General features: G+C 44.2%; 1 protein-coding gene across 1 annotated transcript; it reads left to right on the forward strand.

The window, feature by feature from the left end:
- Positions 1–16: 16 nt before the first annotated feature.
- On the forward strand, positions 17–20109 carry LOC119501593 (trinucleotide repeat-containing gene 6A protein-like). The gene is given in 26 exon segments (XM_037792050.1): positions 17–117; positions 1944–2257; positions 3164–3211; positions 4854–6905; positions 7021–7216; positions 7346–7815; positions 8055–8186; positions 8289–8486; positions 11081–11266; positions 11427–11593; positions 11818–11895; positions 12184–12351; positions 13174–13329; positions 13643–13762; positions 14001–14138; positions 14386–14496; positions 14614–14785; positions 14947–15087; positions 15583–15716; positions 15718–15754; positions 15842–15982; positions 16677–16784; positions 17077–17307; positions 17617–17699; positions 18468–18607; positions 19761–20109. Coding segments are annotated over 24 exon segments (5754 nt in total). The 5' UTR covers positions 17–117; positions 1944–2257; positions 3164–3165.
- The last annotated feature ends 612 nt before the right edge of the window (positions 20110–20721 follow it).

The following is a 20721-nucleotide window of genomic DNA, read 5'->3' on the forward strand; positions in this document are numbered from 1 at the left end:
AAAGTTGACGGAGGTCTCTCCATGTAGGAAGGTTGAGTCAGGATCCATGGAAGTAAACAACTCAGTTTGCTGGAATGGCCTTGCCCTTTTTAGTGCTGTGGCTGCTGGAGGGAACAGGTCAATACTCTACCTTTCTGCTCTGCTTTTTTGTTTCTTTTGCATAATGCTTCTTCTTTAAAATACTTTTGGGCCCCTTTCTTTGGAGAGAATTTTGTAATGATTATGTAACATCATCCTTTCTGTTTTTTGATTGGTTCCAGAAGCAGCTTCTGGCAGGTTTTATGTTTAGATGCTGGCGGTACACCCATGCGTGCTAGTGAGCTGTGAGTTAATAAAGGTGGAGTTTGGCCTCAGTTAAGTGCCTCTGGTCAGTATGTAAGGTTTTATAGCATTGGCTGCTTGTTTGTGTGTCTGAAAGAAACCATTTCCCTTATATGAATCGCAGTAGTTGGATTATTTTGTCTTGTTGCAGATAGGTTATTTTTTTCCTTCAACAAACATGTCCTTCCACGCTGCATATTAGAATCAATAAAATGTGCAACACATGCTCCAAACTTGTAACACATACATGCTTCATTGCATCTGCAAACCCGCTCAGTGTCCACACATGGGTTTGTTTGTTCTCTTATCATGTTGGCTAGTGAACAGAGTGGTTGCTATTTGAACTGAAGGTTTATAAATAGACCTGTGTACTGCTGCAGCAGGCAGAGAGGGCTAACACACTTGCCTAACCTGCACTAGGAAAAGGTCAGGAGACACGCACACACTTTTCGTCTTGCTGTCAAATGCACTGGTCCACTTTTACTGAAGTATGTCTGTGTGTCTCTTCTTCATTGATTTGTGCCTTTGTCCTCTTTTACCTCCTTCACTCACTGTCCCCTGCTGTCTTTGCCCCCTTACTACTTTTCTGTCTCTGTCCTGGGCTAAGAGGTTTTGCCTGCCATGGTGTCCCAGGGAAGTGCTGCCAGCTTTAAGCTTGTTGTATAACCCTAATCTAGTCTAACCCATACACATTCATCCACCTTTAAGAAGAGAAGTTGTGCGTGGAGGTCATTGTGTCACTCCTTCTTCTTGCTACTTTTCTGACTAACTTAGCTGACTCACAGACTTGTCTCACGCTCCAGTGCAGAGCCCTACACTGATGTATTTTATATTATAGAACAAAACGTTAAAATCTCTTAGGCTTGTGTTAACCACAGACCTTATTTCAGGCATCTAACCAAAAACCCATTAAAAAAAACCCATTGACTTCCAGACGAGGGAACCTGATATGCTAAAATGCTAAATCATTTCCGGGTTTTAGGACTCGTTCCTGTAGCACTCTATTGAAGTTAAATGAGCCGAGTCGACCCCGGTTTATAAAGAATATATAAATGGCCCGAGTCTGTCCCAAATTGATACAGTTCGATTGTGTGTCGGGGTCCCATTGGGTCCTGATGGGCTTGCAGACCTCTACTCCAGTGTACCAGGGAGATGGGAATAATTAGTCTTGTTCAACAGGAGAACGGAGGGAAAGGAGAAGGCTGCGTTCCCTGGATCAAAAATGCTCCTAATATATTTCCATAACATCGCTGTATTGGCATAGTGGAAGTGGCTGTCACTGGCAACTGTAACTGTGACCACAATTACTTTGGCTATTAATAAGTGCACCACGTTAGGCCAAATTTCCGTAGCTAGACAAGTCAAACCTTCCCATTGTTTGACTGTGTAATGTTTGATCATTTATGACGCACTTTCTCTGTGGATTGATATAAAAGTATGTTCCATGAGACATTCAAGTGACGGATCTCTGAAATGCTCTAGAAACAATTTAAAAATCGTTGTTGGTGATGGATGAAGCGACTGAGTCGTTTAAAATGATTTTTAGTTGTTGATAATACGTACAATATGTTGACCTAACCATCTTTCTCTCCTCTTTTGTCTCTTTCTGTCTCTCTCTGCAGTGCCAGAGCATACCAAGTCAAGGCAGAGTCCTAAATCTAAACCACATCCCCCCTTCCCCCTCCCCACATATACACGTAAACACACAAACGCACACACATACAGTCCTCAGCAATGCCAAGGGGGCCTGATCAGCCTGCTGCCCGCTCTGACAAGCCCTGCCTCTTCACCTCAGACCCTTGAGGCTGTCCCCTCTGAGCTTTGACCTTTGACCTCCCCTTCGTCGACCTGGGAACCAGAGGTCACCTGTTCTCCACTCATCCCGGGGACGCCCTCCTGCCCAGCCGGGAGCAGCAGCCACGAGCCGCACTCACAGGTAAACTACGAAAAGAACGCAAGCAAACAGCAGTGGATTACACTCAGTTAGATCTGTCTGTATCCTCAAACACACACACACACAGAGACACTAGCCTCCACAAGCACTCTGTCCCCCAATAATAACATTCCTGGATAAGAAGAAAACAATTGCACAATTACATTTAAATGGCAATAAATGTTAGAATGTGGGTGTGCTCTTGCTCAAAGCTTTTGATGAATTTCTACTTGTAATTCTATCCCAAATAGTTGGAAACAAACATATCTAGTCAGAATAAGTAACAGATTTCCAATTTGCATAAGACTGCAATGAATTAGGTATTGGCTACTCTAAATTGCATCTCAAACATGCTTCTTTTGTGCAACATTGATTCTTCAAAACTGTTTCTAGTTTACTGAGGTTTTTGAAATATGTAAAGAAAATTTTTTTTTTTGTCTGAATTGATATCACAACAGTGATATTCAGCAAAATTACTGGAACATGTTGATTTCTCAGTGTGCAGTCATAAACACTGAAGCACATTGTGCTAAAAGAGAAATCCAAATTGAGAATAAGCACCAAATTCAGCTCCGACAAATCACTGAGAATTGCACACAAATGTAAGAAGTTATTACTTATTTGCAGAGTTACTTAAAGTCAAATATTAAATAATATGGATAACCAATTGTAACTACTAACTTAGGTTCAGCAGGGTCTTTCTACTAATGCTCTTCTATTTGCAAGCCCTTCTTACTTTGAACCTCTCTGACTTTAAAACTCTTGTTTTCTTTTCTATTTGCTTGATTCTCATTGAATGTTCTATCTGTCCTACCTATTTCTAACATCTCCCCTCTGTGTTTGTTTTCTGGCTCTATCTCTACCTCCCTCTGAGTCTGTTTGACAGTCTTTCCTCTTCTCTGTTTCCAGGCATGGCTCCCATTCGGGATTCCGTCAGCCACTCCCCTAATCAAACAGGTGACTACACATTGCCTTCTTCCTTCCCCGTTCTTCTTGCGTTTCATTCTTCCTCCCAGTGTCTTACTTTGGCTTTCTGCTTTGTGATCGACAGACTACGTACACCCTGTCTCACCTGACTTTGTCAGATGATGCATTTTATTCATGGCATATCATAGAGACGGAGAGAGAGAGATGAATGAGTGAGTGAGTGAGAAAGTGGGTGTTGAAAGAGTGCAAGAGGAGACTTGGCAAGCATAAGCGCCACAGAGATCTGGCAACCAGTTTATGTGAAAGAAAGGCTTTGAAAGTGAGAGAAGGACCCAGAGATGGGCAACCAAGTGAAAAAGAAAAGAAATAAATAAGCAGTAGATGCTGTGATTGAAAGAATATGACGACTAAGTGTGAATTGTCGAATAAAAGCTAGTATTTAAATAATAAAACAGTGCTGTGCTGCTGTGAGCTGCCTCAGAGCCAGTGCTGTGGGCATGCTGCCCTCTGTATCATCATAGGATAGGATAGGTAAGGTTTGCTCACAAACAAAAAGCTAATTGCAAAGCTCCTGTGTGATGTTTTTTCCCTTCTGTTGCTAAAAATTCAATGATTATTCATAAGCCAGAAAAAAACAAGACCAAAATTCAGTCCTTGCTAGTTTTTATAGACCAATCATTTCCATAAGATGCCGAAAACTCTATTTAGTCCTTGCAATGTCTCACCAACTTCCTGGCAAAAAACAACAAAGAATATTGTCTATTTGGATAAACTCAGCTTTTGGTAAATTTAGCTAACCTTGTTGTCAACACTTTTAGAAAAATATTTTGCATTGAAGTCCTACTCCACTGCTACACTGCTTTCACATTAAAACGCCTTCATTGAGAGTTAGTATCAAAAGTACCTTATTTCATTACCACAGCAAATGAATGGGGGCTCCCACTGCAATAATGCCGTTTGAGTGACAAAGATTGTTGGCAAATTCTGATGAATAAGGCGACGCACAGATGGTTGCTTTAGCCCTGAAAATATAGGCACTCGCCATTATAACTGAATGAGTGTGTGCATAATAGCCATGAAAGCAAAATCAGATCACAAGTGGTCTCCGGAGTCTAATTTTAGAGACATGCCAGGTCTGAATGCGGATGATGTCAGACAGTTGTAATGAATTCCGAAAAATATCACAGTTTAAACCAAGTCTGAGTCTTTTCAGCTGACACCACCTCCTCCCCTCCCTCCCTCTCTTCACACACAATTGCCATCTCCCCTACGCCCTCTATCTCTTCTCTCCTGCTGATGGTCGTCCTCTGCCTCCCTGAATCCTAGTTTATAGCTTTGGCATGCTTTTGGGTCCTGCTGTGGTGACAAAATGGTGGCAGCTGTGTCCAGGCTCGGCCCTGGCACTGATCACATCCAGAACAGTTGGGCAGCTGAAGGTTGGAGGGAATAGAAAAATCTCAAAGTGACTGAATGAGGTTGAATTTAACCATATCTGTTGCTTTACTTGATATAGTATATTTTACTGTCATATAATTTCATGACAATGATGAAAAGGCACCTTTTGGTTGGCTTGATTAAATAAATGCAGTTTTTCTAAAATTTGACTGTCTTTTTTTTTTTTTAAATCTCCAATCCAACCGTATCTTCTGCCATGTCCACCTTCTCTCTCCAGGTCTGGACCATCCTGGCTTAGACTCGCAATATGAGCCTTCCCCCTGGTCCTCTGGCTCTCCCTGCAGCAGTGACGGCAACAGCAACTGGGGCAAAGTCCTAGTGGACGGAAGCACCGACAAACCCAACAACCCTTCTTCAACCAACTCTTCCGTCTGGCCTCCCTCCTCCTCTTCATTCTCTTGCTCCTCGTCTTCTTCCTCATCTGGCTGCGGGTCAGGATCAGACCCCGAGTTGGCATCAGAATGCATGGACGCAGACTCTAGCTCCTCGATCGGCTCAGAGAAAAACCTCGCCGCTGTGACGACAGTGATGATGATGTCAGCAAATGCTTCTTCCTCTGTGTCTTCTACGGCTTCTTCTCCCTCCTCTTCTATGGTGACATCTGCCATGATGGTCGGCGTTTCAGTGAATGGAGACAGCAACGGCAACAGTCATCAGGTAGTTGGTGGAGGCGTGGGAACCATCAGCGGTGCAAGTAATGGAAACAATAACATCACCGGATCCTCCCACTACTCTGTGGCTGGGTCCAGCAGTATTGGCAGCAATAACATGGGTAACCACAACAACAAGCCCGTCAATAACAGTGGTGTATGGGGCAGCAACATGATCACCACCGGCGGAAGCACCCCCTGCATCAATGGAGGGTTAAACCCAAACACTTTAAACCCAAATGCCAACCACGGTGCCTGGCCGCAGAATCCAACCCCAAGCCCAGTGTCCCAGGGCCAACGGCCTCCACAGGCTCAGGGGATGAGTTCCAAACTGGGTATAGCTCCCCAACAGGGCCCCATGCTGGGCTGGGGTGGCATGGCAGCTCCGAACAACAGCAGTATGATGGAAGACACTGAGGTGAATAATGGTACAGCAAGCAGCAAGGTGTTAGGAAGCAGCAACAGTGGAAATGGTGGCCTACAGCCTACCAACCTTAACTCTGAATCCAATGGACCAAATAACACTATTATGATGAATACTACTACTACTACTACTACTACTAATGCCACAATGACCTCTAGTCCACCAAACTCTACCGCCTCACCCCAACTCAGTGGGGATTGCTCCTGGGGCTCTGTTGGAGGAGGGAATGGGGGTCCGCTGGCCAATGGAAACCCCTCATCAGCCCCCCAGCACCCCCAAGGAGAGCTGGGGGGTCCAGGGGCCTTCGGTACGCCTTGGGGTGCAACTACCTACCCTGGAGACAAGGGCCCCCCAAATGCAGACACTGTGAACCCCCAAAATCCTGCCTTAATGCAGGCTGGGAACCCCCAAATTTCCTCTACTGCTGCTTACAAGAGTAATAATAACCACAATAACACTGGGGCCCCACGCTGGGACCAGGGGCCCGCCAATAACCCAAACCAGCCTCAGAGCAACTTGTCCTGGGGTATCGGCTCAAATCAAGTCCCAGGCTCTGCAGGCCAAACACCAGGAAATGGGAACCAAACTACGATGGGCCCTTCAGCAGGGATACCTCGCCCCTGGGGGAGCAGCGCGTCGTCTTCTTCCTCGTCATCATCGTCCTCTTCCACATCTAACAAGATGTCAAATGGAGAATGGGGATCAATAACACCTGGTAACAACCATTCAGATGCTGGAAGTCATAAAGGAAGCTCTGCCAACAATGGCTGGAAGAGCCTGGAGGATGACGCCATGGGAATGGGAGGTGGAGGAGGTGGTGGAGGAGGTGGAAACCATGGCGTGGGGAGTGTCACTGGAGGCTGGCCTCGCTCTGGAGGAAGTGAGGGAAGCGCAGAGAGCTCTGGAGGCCAATCCAGCTCAGACAGAGACAGCAGCCAGTCAAAAGGGGGAAATCGCAGAAAAGTTATCCATCCTGCAACAGTACAATCAGATGCGTCCCAGGTCGATGTGGACCCGAGGGTTCTGTCCAACACTGGATGGGGACAGACGCCCGTACGGCAGAACACCTCCTGGGATGTCAATTCTCCTGCTAACAATCGGCAAAAAGGTCCCAGTGGAGACGAGAGAAAGCCGAGCAGCGGAGGCTCCGGATGGGGCCCAGCAACACCGGCAGCTCCCTCCCAGACATCCGGAGGTAGGACTATAATCTGTATGAAACTTGTGTGTGTGTGAATGTATTTTAGTGAAATTTAGAACTCAAATTTCTGTTGCAGTAGGCAAAAGTTGATATCCCTTTCATGTACTTGCAGGTTGGGGGGGTGGGCCAGGCAGCTCAGGCCCTGGTACAGGAGGTTCTGGCTGGGGAGAACGGCCAACCTCTGGGTGGGACAGCAAAGGCCCAGCGAGTGGAGCAGGTGGGCAGAGTAGCTGGAACGATGGATCTGGCTACAAGGGGAGCACCAACAACAGTAACACCTGGAGCAATAACATTAACAAAGATGACAGGTAATTGATGTTTGGCCATTATAGAAATACTGATTATACCAAAGCAGAAGTATTGTTTGCAGTAAATGTACTTGTTTTCTGTAATTTTAATGTTGTACTTAATTGATCACGTTCATTGTTTTTGTTTAGGTCCAATACCTGGACTAATGCACCCAAACCGCAGCAGGGCTGGGGTTCCAGTAGTGGAAACAGAAGTGAATCCTGGGGTAATGGTGGAGATGGAGCCAGAGCAGGGGGCAGCAACCACTGGGGGGAGCCCCAAAAAGGTGCCAACTCACAGAGCTGGGACAACGACAGCGACCGGTCAGGCTCTGGATGTTGGAACGCGCCAAGCCGAACCAACACCAGCAGCAGCAGCAGCAACACCTGGGCAGGGAGTGGAGGATCAAATAATCCAGACCAGAGCACTCCGAACCCGGGCTCCAACTGGGCCGACAAACCCAATCCTCAGAGTAACAGCCAGAGCTGGGGTGAGCCAATGAAGAACAACCACGGAGCCCAGAACTGGGGTGATCCGAATCCCAAGCCCTCCAACGAGTGGGGAAAAGGTCCTGAATCCAACATGTCTAGAGGCAATCAAGCCCCTAACAAGCCCACAGGTACTTATTAGTATTATTCATCACATCAGAATCTTTGTCTACATCAATATCTTTTCCTTTTGTTTATGAGCAAGTTCTTATTAGTTGCATGTGTGTGTTTAGGTGTTAAAGAAAGGCTATATGGCACCAAAATTGAATTCTAGCTGTTAACAAGAGTTTTGACAATGTACAGCAAGAAAGTTTAGTGTGAGGACAAACAAATGATGGCTCACTTTTATTCTTATGTATTCATCCATCAGGCTGGCTGGGAGGCCCCATGCCCACAGGAGGGCAGAAGGAGGCAGTGGCAACTGGGTGGGAAGAGCCTTCTCCAGAGTCCGTTCGTCGAAGGATGGAGATCGATGATGGGACAGCAGCTTGGGGAGACCCTGGTAAACACTCACTGTGAATTGCAAAGCCTGAACAAAATCATATGAAATTCAAGGCGTTTCATTTAGCTGATGACTCAAAATACAATTAAACTTTCTTCCTAGGTAAACACGGCGGTAGTTCTGTCAACATGTGGAACAGGACCGGCCAATCAGACCAGGAGGCCGGTGGCCCATCCACTCAGCACCAGTCCCACCCAGCACGCAGCTCCATGCATCCTCCGCAGCCCATGCATCCTCCTCAGCCCATGCATCCTCCTCAGCCCATGCAGCCTGTTGCCCAGGACAAAAGCTGCAATCCTGGTATGTAATATGTATTCAGGCACGTACACACCTTGTTTGAGTCGGAGCAGACAGAGGCCAGATGAAGTCAAATTAATTGGCTGTTAATTATCACTTTCCTTTTTTAAATGCATCTATGCTATACATAGACTAAATAAGTAATGAATACACAAACCTTATACACCCCAATAGTCAGGCAATTTTTAGACACAGCTTCCAACACAAATAGATGAAAGTACAAATAATCGTTCCCACACACCTCTAACATCTTGTCATTATTTACATGTTCCAGTGGTTTTTAGTCTGGTTACTTGTACTAATCGATTCCTCAGCTCTGCAGATTGTCAAATGCACAGTTCTGACAACATGTGTGCAGACTCTGGGTGAATTGGCATCCAGATTATTATGTTTTGTCTAGTTTGATATTGAGGTTCATATTAAAAATGCTAGGACATGAGCCAGTATCTAAAGTGGTACGAGTGTGTAAGTGCAAGCCTTCTGGTGCAGTCTGAAAGCCTTGAATGAATAAAAAAAAAGGTGCAAGTACCACCCACACACTTTTCACGATAGCTGAAATAAGGTCTTAAAAGGATTTCGACAGTACAAACACAAAACGTGTGGATGCACACACATTCACAAATGTATTCAAAAGCATACACAATTTGCACAGAGGCATGGAGAGAAAACAAACACGTACAGCCATTCTCCCCCATCTCCCTACGGTGTTGTCTGTGTTGAGGGCTTTTTGTAAAGCCGGTTGAGTCATCCCTTTGGAATGCTAAGAGCATCGATTTTTCTCTTCTCTCATTCGCCTTTTTTTCCTCCTCCCTTTTCTCCCTCACCCGCCAATTCTGCTTTCTGTAGAAACACTGGCTTTTGTTGGGTTTGAGAGAAAGAGAGCGAGAGAGACCGTGAGTGGTGGAGGAGGAGGTCTGGTGACTTAGTAATAGGACTGGTTCCAATATAAGATCGGGAAACTAAAATGAGTATTCTGTAGAAGTGGGCTGAGAAGAGGGGAGGGGTTGTTGGGGTTATTTAGGGTTGCTGTCTAGCGAGCTAACTGGAGCAGCAAAGTGGCTGGGAAGGGTGGGGCAGACTAGCCAGCCACTGTAATGAGAAAAATAATCAGGTTGTAGATTTTGATTCCTTTTAGTTGATTGTGGTTTTATTTTTGTGAATACTGAAGTGCAAAAAATCGAAACGGCAGCACAATGATTCAAGAGAAAATTATGTGATTGAAAGAAGTAGGTCAGAACAATAGATATGTTCATAGATATGTAACTAAACACATATTTAAACAATGTTAAAATATTGTTTAAATGTCAATATTTAGTCTTAAAATCTACAACTTGTCAAACATTCATAAACATGTGCACACAGATATTGTGTTTCCCATTCCTCTTTCATTAGATCAGCTGATGTAGGATAGGGTTACAGTTTGTCAGTTTGTATGTGTTTACGTCTGTGCAGATGCACACGCACTTCTGTTTGTGTGTGAGTTAGTGTATAGCAAATGTGTACATCTGCCTTATAACATGCATGTATGTGCCAATTTGTGTATGTGCATCTACCTCGGCATGACTGTTTAGCTGTGTGGGCATGTTTCTTTGAGTTGTTATGTGCATGTACTTGTGGGTGAGCATGTCAAGTCACATGAGGGACACTGGAGCCTGAGGGCACCCCATGATCCGTCCTATTTTTACGGGGAGGTATCCCTGGCATCTCCCCAAACGCCTCCTGTGTAGGGAGAGAGCAGCAGGTCTGAGTAGTCAGCTGTAACAGGAGCTTTTTGAACTCATACTTGAACACACATAGTCTCACATTTGAAAGTGCATAAGGGCCCGTGCACACAGCTACGCACCCATAGGAGTTAAAGTAAACAACACTTACATAAGCAAGTTGACGCGGGGTTCCCCAGAGACATGAGCATGGCTCTCTCCCCGAGCTCTGCTCTCTGATTCCTGCAGAGAAAAACAATGTAAACTTGCAGCATCATTGTAAATATGATATGTGGGTCGGGTCCCAAGAAAGAGTAGGGTAAGCAATGATGCCTCCAAATGCGAATGTCCAAACAAGCTTGATAAGGCTACTCTGAGTTGGAGAGCTATGACGAAAACAAGCATATATCTTGATAAATGTCACTACGTTACACATACAGTAATATGTTTAAATGTATTAATAGGTAGTTGGACATAAGGGTTGTAATGCCACACTAAAAAAAGTAAAATTAGTATAGATCCTGCCGTTAATCTAAAGAGTAACAGCAGACTAATTTACAAGATCACATGCCGTGGTTCAGGTCAATGGGAATATTGTCATATTGTTGTTTCTGCAGGCTGAATGTTGTGTATTTACAATTTAATGGAGAGTCTTAGGGAGACTCTTTATGGTCAAAGATAAAGATATGCATATTTCAGACTGAGCAAATGTAAAGAAATGGAGAGTATTGATAAAGAAATGTTTTTTTGCTCTCCTTTCTGTGTGTATTTTAGCTTTGGGGCTTCCAATTTGTTTGTGTCTTCAAATAATGATGATAATAATAAAGCTATTAGTTCAATACCACACCACAGAAAGTATTTCCTCATTCTAATGTGTACCTCCCTCTTTTCCTCCAGGTTGGGGTGAGCATTACACCCAGAAGAAGGAGTCCTTAACATGGGAACCTACCCCCGCTCCACCTGTGAAAGTGGACAACGGGACGTCTGCCTGGGGGAAGCCCATGGACACCAGCTCCACCTGGGAGGGACCTGGCAGGGATGACAGAGAGTCTGGTCCTGGATGGGCCAGCCAGCATAAGTCTGGTAGGCGCACACATGAGCATGAATATTCAGCAAGTCGACTTTTGTGCAAAGTGGCAGGAGAGAGAAGTCCCCTGTAGGAAGTGCATGAAATGAGCAATAGAACCGTGTACAATCACTTGTTGGTATTAAGTTTCTTCCTCTGTCCTTACCTTCTTTGTAGCTCCAGGTCCCAAGCCCATGGAGACATGGGGTGGTGAGGAGGCGTCCATGGGCAATAGCTGGGACCAGGAAGAGGAGGTGGAGATTGGCATGTGGAGCAACAGCCAACAGGACAACAGGTCCCACGACCAAAACAGCTGGAACTACAAGCATAAATGCTCCAACAAGGTTTGTCCACTTTGGCTTTGGGTATTTGTTCATCCCAAACATGAAAACATTGATCCCTGCGCTCACAAAACACTTGACATTAAAGCAAAGCACATCATGGGTTAAAGTTTAGAGTTATTTTAGCCATTTTTGCAGAAACACTTAAAGGCAAATGGTTGAAAAGGTGACCCTGATATTGCTTCAATTGTCTCCAGTTAATAATTCTTTTGTCTGCTATGTTTCAGATGAACAAACCAGTCAACAAACAGGATGAACCCTGGATGAAACCTCTCATCAACCAGTTCAACAGCATGAACTTCTCTGTAAGTACTATTTCTCATTGTTTTGCTGGTGCTCTCTTTCACTTTAAAGTTCAGTATCTTTAAATGGCTGTGTGGCAGCCATATAGTTCCCACTAGGAAACACCTGTCCATTTTAAAGCTGCGGTTGTAACCAACTTTGTTCATGTGCAGCGATGCGATTCGTCCTCTTTACTGTTTAGTTTTTCAAATGTACTGTACTGTAATATATAATACTCTTTGATTGATGAATGCAATACTCATGCTTTTCTGTCTCTATAATATCCCATTTTCTTGTCTTTCTCCTTGCAGAGAGACTCTCCTGACGACTCCATGAAGACAGGAGCAGGGATGGTGCAGGACAAGCGCATGGACATGGGCAGTATGGGAGACTACAATGGAGTAATGGGGAAGAACCCTGGGTCTCGACACCAGCTCCACAAGGAGTCTGCCATGGATCGCAGCCCTTACTATGACAAGGTATGCAGAAACAACCAAGTTTCCCTGGTATGCTATGGGTGGGGGTAAAGAAAAGATCACAGGAACAAACTGTGAGAACACACCAGCACTTAATGGGTTGGTAATATACACGGTCTGCTGTGTAAAACCGACCAGATAAAGGTGGTGCTGCGGTGGTGATCATGAGGTAGGTGCGGAGTGGAGGAGAGTCTTTTGTGTGTTGTCTGGCTGGGTAGTGCTCTCTCAGCCCTGTTCTGCCCCACAGTGGTTGTTCTAACACACTGCAATTGATGTGTGGACTATTGAAAGGGATGTTTCATTTGAAGCTTGCTGTTTGCATGATTAATTAGGCTGTCACTTTTTAGCAACAAAACCAAATTAGATATGCACACTTACATGCTTAATTGTTTTATTTCTTATTTGTAATTATGCAATAATGATTCATTCCCTTGCGTAGTTCTGTTCAAAGCTGCAGTGGGTTTGTTTGGCTTTGCTTCTTTCCTCCTTCACTTAATGCTGCTTGTCTCTGATCTTTGTTTCTATCTTTCTGACTCCCATCCTCTGGTGCCACCTTCTCTTTTTCAACTCCACTCCCTTCCTCCCCATCGCTTACTTCTCTACTATGCATCCCATCTTACTCTTTCACATGCTCCTACACTGTTCACTCTTTCCTTCTCAGTTTCCTCTTTTACTTGCTATTTCCTTCTCCCTCTCTTCTTCTGCAAAATTAACTCTTTTCCTTCTTTTCTCCTTCCCTCTCTCAACTTCTCTGGCTGCTGATGTGCTTCCTGTCCCTCTGTGCTTGCCGTTCCATCCGCTGTGCACCTGGCCTTGCTTCTGCAGCTGTCCGTTTCCTCCTCTGCTTACAATAACGCAGCTTCTGATGAGCTCTCCTCCAATCAAAGCATGAGCTTTTCCTCTTCCACTTCTGCTCAGCCTATCCCCTGTCTTGACTCTGGGCCGTCTCCTGCCCACTCTAGTCCTGGGGGCGCTCGGCAGGTGAGTGTGGAAGGATGAAGAGGATGTTTTCTTTCTTTTTCTTGAGCCTCAGACTCTAAGATAATAACAATAAGAAAATCATATTATGTGAAAAAAATGGAGTTGAACCACAATGATATTCTAGCAGTTTACCCACCAAAATGTTGAATGAGTTTACTTAAAACCCTGTGGTCACAAAGTCACTAAAAGAGGGTTTATGATTGATAGTTTCTGTCCTGCCTCATGACAATTATGAATGACAAAACCACATTTTAAAGTTTGCTGCAAGTTGTTTGACCATTTGTGTGTGTGTGTGTTTGTCTTCCCTGCTCAGAATGTAAACCCTATGATGGGTGGCAGCAGCGTAGCACAGGGCCGAGGCGGCCCCCAGTCCCAGATCCCCCCTCAACCCAACCTCCGCAACCAAGTGCCTCCACCCATCCTGCCCTCTCAGGTAGATCACGCACATAAATCGTTGTTTTTTTTCATTTCATTCAGATGCCATTGCAACTGTTCATTACATTGCTTTTATAAGTCTAAGAGTGAAGTAGCTCCATTTTCCGCTCAACCAAATTCACTTTTTTTTTTACTCCCACTCTCTCATCCATGGTTTCATTTGTGTTTAACATCTAATTCACAGGAAAATGTGAATGATATAATATAAACTAAAACCCAAATGTTGTTGTGTTCAGGTGCCTCCATCCCTGTTGAAGTACCCAGGAGGTAACGGAGGTCTGAACCCTCTGTTTGGCCCTCAGCAGGTGGCTATGCTCAACCAACTCTCCCAGCTCAACCAGCTGTCACAGCTCAACCAGATCAACCAGTTACAGGTAGAGTGATGGAGGAAGCATGCACTTGAACACACATACATGTATCTGCAATCAAAGAGATATCTTGGTGAGCCTTGTATAATAGTCCTTTGCAGCATTGTCAGACTGACAACTACATCAAACTGCCTACAAATGTATTTGAAGTATACAGTACTATGCAATACAATACACGCATACAAAACTTAATCTGAGAGATACAAAAACATCAGCAGTTTTTATTTACTTTTTTCTTCTTTTCTGTCTGCAGCGACTTCTCCTCCAGCAGCAGCAGCAGCAGCAGCAGCAGCAGCAGCAGCAGCAACAGCAGCAGAAAGCTCAGAGCCAGAGACCCATGCCTGTGGGACGACCGTCTGAACAGGTGTGTGTGTGTGTCTAAAAATCCCTCTGAATCCTGCTTCATTACACCCAAAAAGGTTTTATTTCATGAAACATTTGTGTCTTCATGGTTTTCTAACCTTCTACCTCCCGTCCTTAGACACGTCCTATTGGTTCGTCTCCATCAATGATGCCACCGCGGCACCTGGACCCCTCCCTGCTGAAACAGCCCCCGCTCCACAAACCTTACCTGGATAACTACATGTCCCACAACACCCCTGAGATGCAGAAGGACGCTGCTGCTCTCGGATCCTTCAGCAACTTCCCTTTAAGTACGTTAACTGTTAGTCATTTTAATCAGTATATTCCCCCACATTTTAAAGATTTAGTTGTAGATATTTGAATATGTAAATTGACTTTTAGTTTTGACTATTTCTGTTGAATTTCTTCATACATTTAATCCCTCTTCCTCTTCCTCAATCTCTCCCATCAGGCTTGAACTCTAACCTGAATGTACCCCTGGACATGGGTGGTGGTGGTAGTGGTGGCGGAGCTGTGAGCTACAAAGAGCCACCCCAGTCCAGACTGAAGAAACTTTGGGCTACTGACCCTCTGGAGCAGAACAGCAAACCTGGTACGGAAGAACCTTTGTTTGTGTTTGTGACTGTACATGCTGTAGCGTCAGACTGGCCTGCTGATATTAAAAGTGCCATCAGAGTTGTTTATACATCGATTGTCTATATAGGAGAGTTAATCATGTACACACCATCATGTAAACACTGAAACTGTGAAAAAGGTTTATTTCCTGCACAGTTGCCTCCTTTAGACTTGAAAAAATGGCTTTAAAAAAGCATGTCCAGTATTGAACACATTGCAATATACTGTATTTAAAGTTTCAGTTAAACATAAGCCTTGCACTCATGTTGGACATAACAGTTGCAGTTCAATCTGTCACCTTGTTTGTTAAAATATGCTTATAAGAATATATGCTGATTAAAACTTTTTATTCAAAAATAAGTTATTTAAATAATTAAATAGTATAATGCTCTGATGGCACTATAGTGTATAACCAAAATGAGTTTTAGTCTGTGCGATTGCATCCTCATGTTTATGTGTGTTCGTCCCACAGGTGCTATGTCGTCTGGGCTGCGTCTGGAGGACTCTCCCTTCTATGACTTCCTGTCTCCTGGCCCATCTCCCCTGAGTCCTCCCGGCCAATCAATGGGCTCGGTGGGTGATGGCTGGCCGCCCCGTGCCAATTCCCCCCCCGCCCCATGGAAACACTGTCACCTGGCCCCCAGGTACACAAGCTTTCACATGCACAAACCAACCAAACAAAACAAAATGTTTGCAACGAAAACAACTAATGGCTATTTTTGTGTCTGCAGAGTTCCGGCCCGGGGAGCCTTGGAAAGGTTACCCCAACATTGACCCTGAGACTGACCCTTACGTGACCCCTGGCAGTGTCATCAACAACCTCTCCATCAACACCGTCCGCGACACAGACCACCTCAGGGACAGGAACAACGGTAGATCACACATATGGCCGGGCATAAACACAAAGTCTTTTATATCTCTTATCCAATATTTTATCTCTTTTTTTTTTATTTTATTAGCAATGAACAATGTGTAAAACCTGTAGGAAGTATGTGCTTCATTCTTAGCCACCAACTGTCTGTTTTACTGGTTGAAATGAGTCACCGGCAGATTTTATTAATTGTAAGCCAGATCAAAGATGGTTTCTTAGAGAAAGAAGCACCACTCTGTACCATGAAGCAGGCTGTCTTTTTTTCGTGAGCTTTGTTAGCTTGTATTAAATAGATGATTTGTATGGCATGATTTTTTAATAAAATTGTAAAACCCAAATAAGCCACACATGTTGTAATGGCTCAGATTTACATAATTTTATTCATGATTTCATCTGTTATGCTGCTCAGATCTCATCAGGTTGTAGCTTCAGGTGGTCAACATTATATAGATTTTCAGTCTTTCTGCCTTCTGAGCCACAAAATCTCATTAAAGATCTCAGTTGAGTTTTAATTCCTGAATATCAAGTTATTCATTTTTGTTTTGTTATTCACTAAAAATGTTGAAAACTAAACCTGAATAAATTTAATAAGATATTTGAAAGGACTCAGGTTTGATGATCAGATAGGATGCTAGATTCAGATATGATAAACTGCTCTCACAGACACTAACTCTTCTCTTTCTCTGTATTTCCAGGGCCATCCTCATCACTGAACACCACGATGCCTTCTAACAGTGCCTGGTCATCCATTCGTGCCTCCAGCCACAGCGGTTCCCTCACCAGTACAGCACAAAGCACTTCAGGTATGCGCTCCTGTTTGGAATTCAGCCTTTGCTATCTTGTCCACTTTAAGAGGACATCAACTTTATACAACTATACACAACTTTCTTACCTCAAAGAGAGGTCTGTCCAGCTGACCTTACACCATGTTCTCTGCATTTGGTTTTTGTATTCTCTGGTTTTAGACTTTTACTTTTGCTGTTATAGGACAATATGACAAATGTGTGACTTAAAAGTATGTAGAGAGAGACGGTGAGCAGATCTGTGTAAATGGACAGGAGGGCGTAAACAAGTTTCACTCCTCTCTCCTTGCAGCCAGACCCAGTGAGTCAAAGTGGTCTCCCGGCGGCGGTTCTGTGTCCAACTCCTCCCTGGCCCATGAGCTGTGGAAGGTCCCCCTGCCTCCCAAGGCGATGTCTGTGGCGGCCCCCTCCAGACCACCACCCGGCCTCACCAGCCAGAAGCCCAGCTCTGCCTCCTCTGGCTGGGACGGCTCTGCCCTGAGGCTAGGGGGGTGGGCCTCTTCTGAGTCCAGATACACACCTGGTGAGAGCAGAGGGAGACACACATACACACTTATATATACTACCTGTTAGTTGTTAAACTTTAAATGAATTAACTATTTTGATAATTGGTTTGAGCATTTTTTTTTTAAGAAAAAAAGTCTAACTTCTCTGATTCCAGCTTCTTAAATGTGAATATTTTCTGGTTTCTTTACTCCTCTATGACAGTAAACTGAATATCTTGGAGTTGTGGACAAAGCTAGACATATACTCTCTAACCATACATGCCATACATGCAGGGTGTACAACTCCATACAGCTACTAACCTGTACTCTTCCACTTGTATTGGCAGGTTCCAGTTGGGGCGACAGCAGCAGCAGCAGCAGCAGCTCAGGGAGATCCCAATGGCTTGTTCTGAAAAATCTCACACCTCAGGTACATGCACGGACATAACATAACACTGAATCTGTGTTTTTGTTTTGTTATTGTCATCCTATAGAGTTGCAGAGTGGTTCTGGCGTTTTCCCAACTCTGCATTCCTATTTCTATTTTTTCTTAAACCATATCCTTAGTATTACGTAACATAGAAACATGAGATTCTCCTGGATAATGCAATGATCGTATACGTTTTTGTTATGGGGCACCTCAATTAATTATTTCAACTTTGTTTCTGAGAAATCCTGTTTTGTCATGTCACTTTGTCCTGACAGATGGTTCAAACAACTACAATACTTGAATCAGAGTGTTGGTTAATTTGAAACGCTCCTGCGTTGCAGATTAGAACAAAACCTAGCGCCATAGTTGATGAATTCATCCAAAATGTACCCAAAATTTGAAGTGATTTGAACTCCTACCTTGAAGATTTTATGTACACAGGCTCGTACACAAAGAACCAGATATTTTCAGACACAGTTATATTTTGGACTGATGATTGAACCGGGAGAGTTTCTTGCTGATCCAAGTCATAAAAGAGCTCCAACTGTGAGTCATGTAACATTGACTGTATGGGATGTGAATGGGATTTTTACATCTGGAAACATGGGCGCCTAAAATAGCTCCTTCCACTCTGCAACTTTATTCAACGGTGTTTTTTGTCAGTTCATATTCAACAAACTGAACTCTTGAGGACACATTTCTGCATATTTGGCAACAGTTGTTTTAACAACTGTCCCCATTCATCCCGTCTGTGTTTGTGTCTCACAGATTGACGGCTCTACCCTGAGGACCTTGTGCATGCAGCACGGCCCTCTGATCACATTCCACCTCAACCTGCCGCACGGTAACGCCGTGGTATGCTACAGCTCCAAGGATGAGGCCGCAAAGGCCCAGAAGAGCCTGCACATGTAAGGACATCGGACACACACACACACACACACACACACACACACACACACACACACACACTCTACTTTTCCATTTCTGTGTTAAAGCAGTCGCCCTGTATTTACAGTCTCATAATGGTTCATTGACTGGCCTGTTCAATACTTTACTCTGTCCTTTTACAAAATGAAATGGATCAGTCAGCGGCTGGAGAGATGAATAGAAGTTCAGTTTTACAGTCAGCCCCTGTATTCTAACTGTGTGACGCATTCATTTTGTTTATGTGCACAGTTGGCTGTTGCCAGTAAGTTGATTTCTTAAATGCCAGAAGAAACTCAGTATTAGTCACCGTCACCAGGGCAGGAGATAATATAGACCTGATGTCCTCAGCTAGATTTCTCCTCGAGATTGTCAGTTGCTTGTCATGTATACAGGCAACTGCCTCAAGCATGAGCAAGACAACACTTTAGAAAGGGAAAGTATCGATGTTCACGCATAGCAGTGAGATCAATGCACGTTATTTTAAATATTTCCATCCAATCTGACTGAAACTTAATCAAAAGTAGCCTCTATAAGTCTAAATGAGTTGGTTTTGACCTCTGAACATTTGATCATTTTTAAAATTCAATAAAACCAAAAAGCAGTGTGTTGCACCACTATGATAGGGATGTCACAGTGAGGAACCTTTCCCACGGTTAATAAACTTGTGACAATACCGGTGTTACCGACCATACCGGACATTTTACAGGTAAATATGTATATCTGTAGAGCGCTTACTTTGATCTTTACCGTTGGATGGCTGTGTGTCTGGCCTCTCCAGTTGAGATTTGGCTACGGGGCCGCAGGTTTCCACCCGGCGCTTCTGCATCATGCACACCAGCTATGACTGCTCCGTCCTCAGCAAGGCAATTGCCTCATTAACGTTATGGTTCCGTTATAACATTGGGTTTAATTCCAAAATATTGCCAAATAACACGGTGCTGATATGCAAAAATGAACTAAATGGGTTTTATTTCTGTAAAAAAAAAATCAAATCAACGGTGGGGGCAGTGGGCAAGTTATGTAATCGATGTAAACACATTCGGATTACCTATTGCCGATTCCCGCCACAGGATGTTTTGGAGCAACACACACTCACTCACACGTGCTGTGTCTCACCTCTTTGTCTCTCTGCAGGTGTGTTTTGGGGAACACTACTATTCTGGCCGAGTTTGCCAGCGAGGAGGAAATCAACCGTTTCTTTGCACAAGGGCAGTCATTGGCCACTCCCTCCTCTAGCTGGCAGACCATCGGCTCCTCTCAGAGCAGAATGGATCAGTCTCACCCCTTTCCCAGCCGCGCTCCTGAACCCACCCAGTGGAACAGCAGCGATCTCCACAGCTCCTCCCTCTGGGGCGGGCCCAACTATTCCAGTAGCCTGTGGGGGAACCCCAGTGGCACCGATACAGGGAGGATCAGCAGCCCCTCTCCAATCAGCTCCTTCCTCCCGGTGGATCACCTGACAGGGGGCGTGGACTCCATGTGAACCGCCTGCCAATCAAACAGGCTGGAGGAAGGGTCAGTAGAGAATTATCAATAATCAGCAGAAGAAAATGAAAAAAAAACAGTAGTTATAAATGCAATGGCACTAGTTGGACTCTTTCTCACTTACAAGATATACAACAAAGCGGGGTCACCCCTGTGGAAAACAAGTTACGTTTCTCTCTCTGCACATATGTCCACTTTGTTTTAGCCCAAAAACATATCAGTCGGAATACTTGAATCATGCAGGCCAATTCTATAATGTGAACGGATGGATATTTGCTTCCAGGTAGTGCTCTTTCAGACCGAAAAAAGCTTCAATCGAGCTCATTATTATATATATATTTTTTGTTTCATTCGTCATGTTTATTTGAATTCCAATTCTTTTCATTTTTAACGTTTTCTTTTTTTTTGTTTTGTTTTTTTGCATTTGTTTGCTGACAATGTTGGAGTATGAGCTTTTTTAACTTTGCACTGAATGTGGTTTTTTCTCAGTATATATAATCTGCAATATAGAGGGAGCAGCCAGTTTTTCCAGTGTAGCTGTTTACTCATTGAGGTCCTTACCGTATGTGTGTATGCGTGTGCACGCGCACGTATGTGTGCGGAAGTACTT

Source organism: Sebastes umbrosus, chromosome 14 (genome assembly GCF_015220745.1).
Source record: "Sebastes umbrosus isolate fSebUmb1 chromosome 14, fSebUmb1.pri, whole genome shotgun sequence".
NCBI lineage: Eukaryota > Metazoa > Chordata > Actinopteri > Perciformes > Sebastidae > Sebastes > Sebastes umbrosus.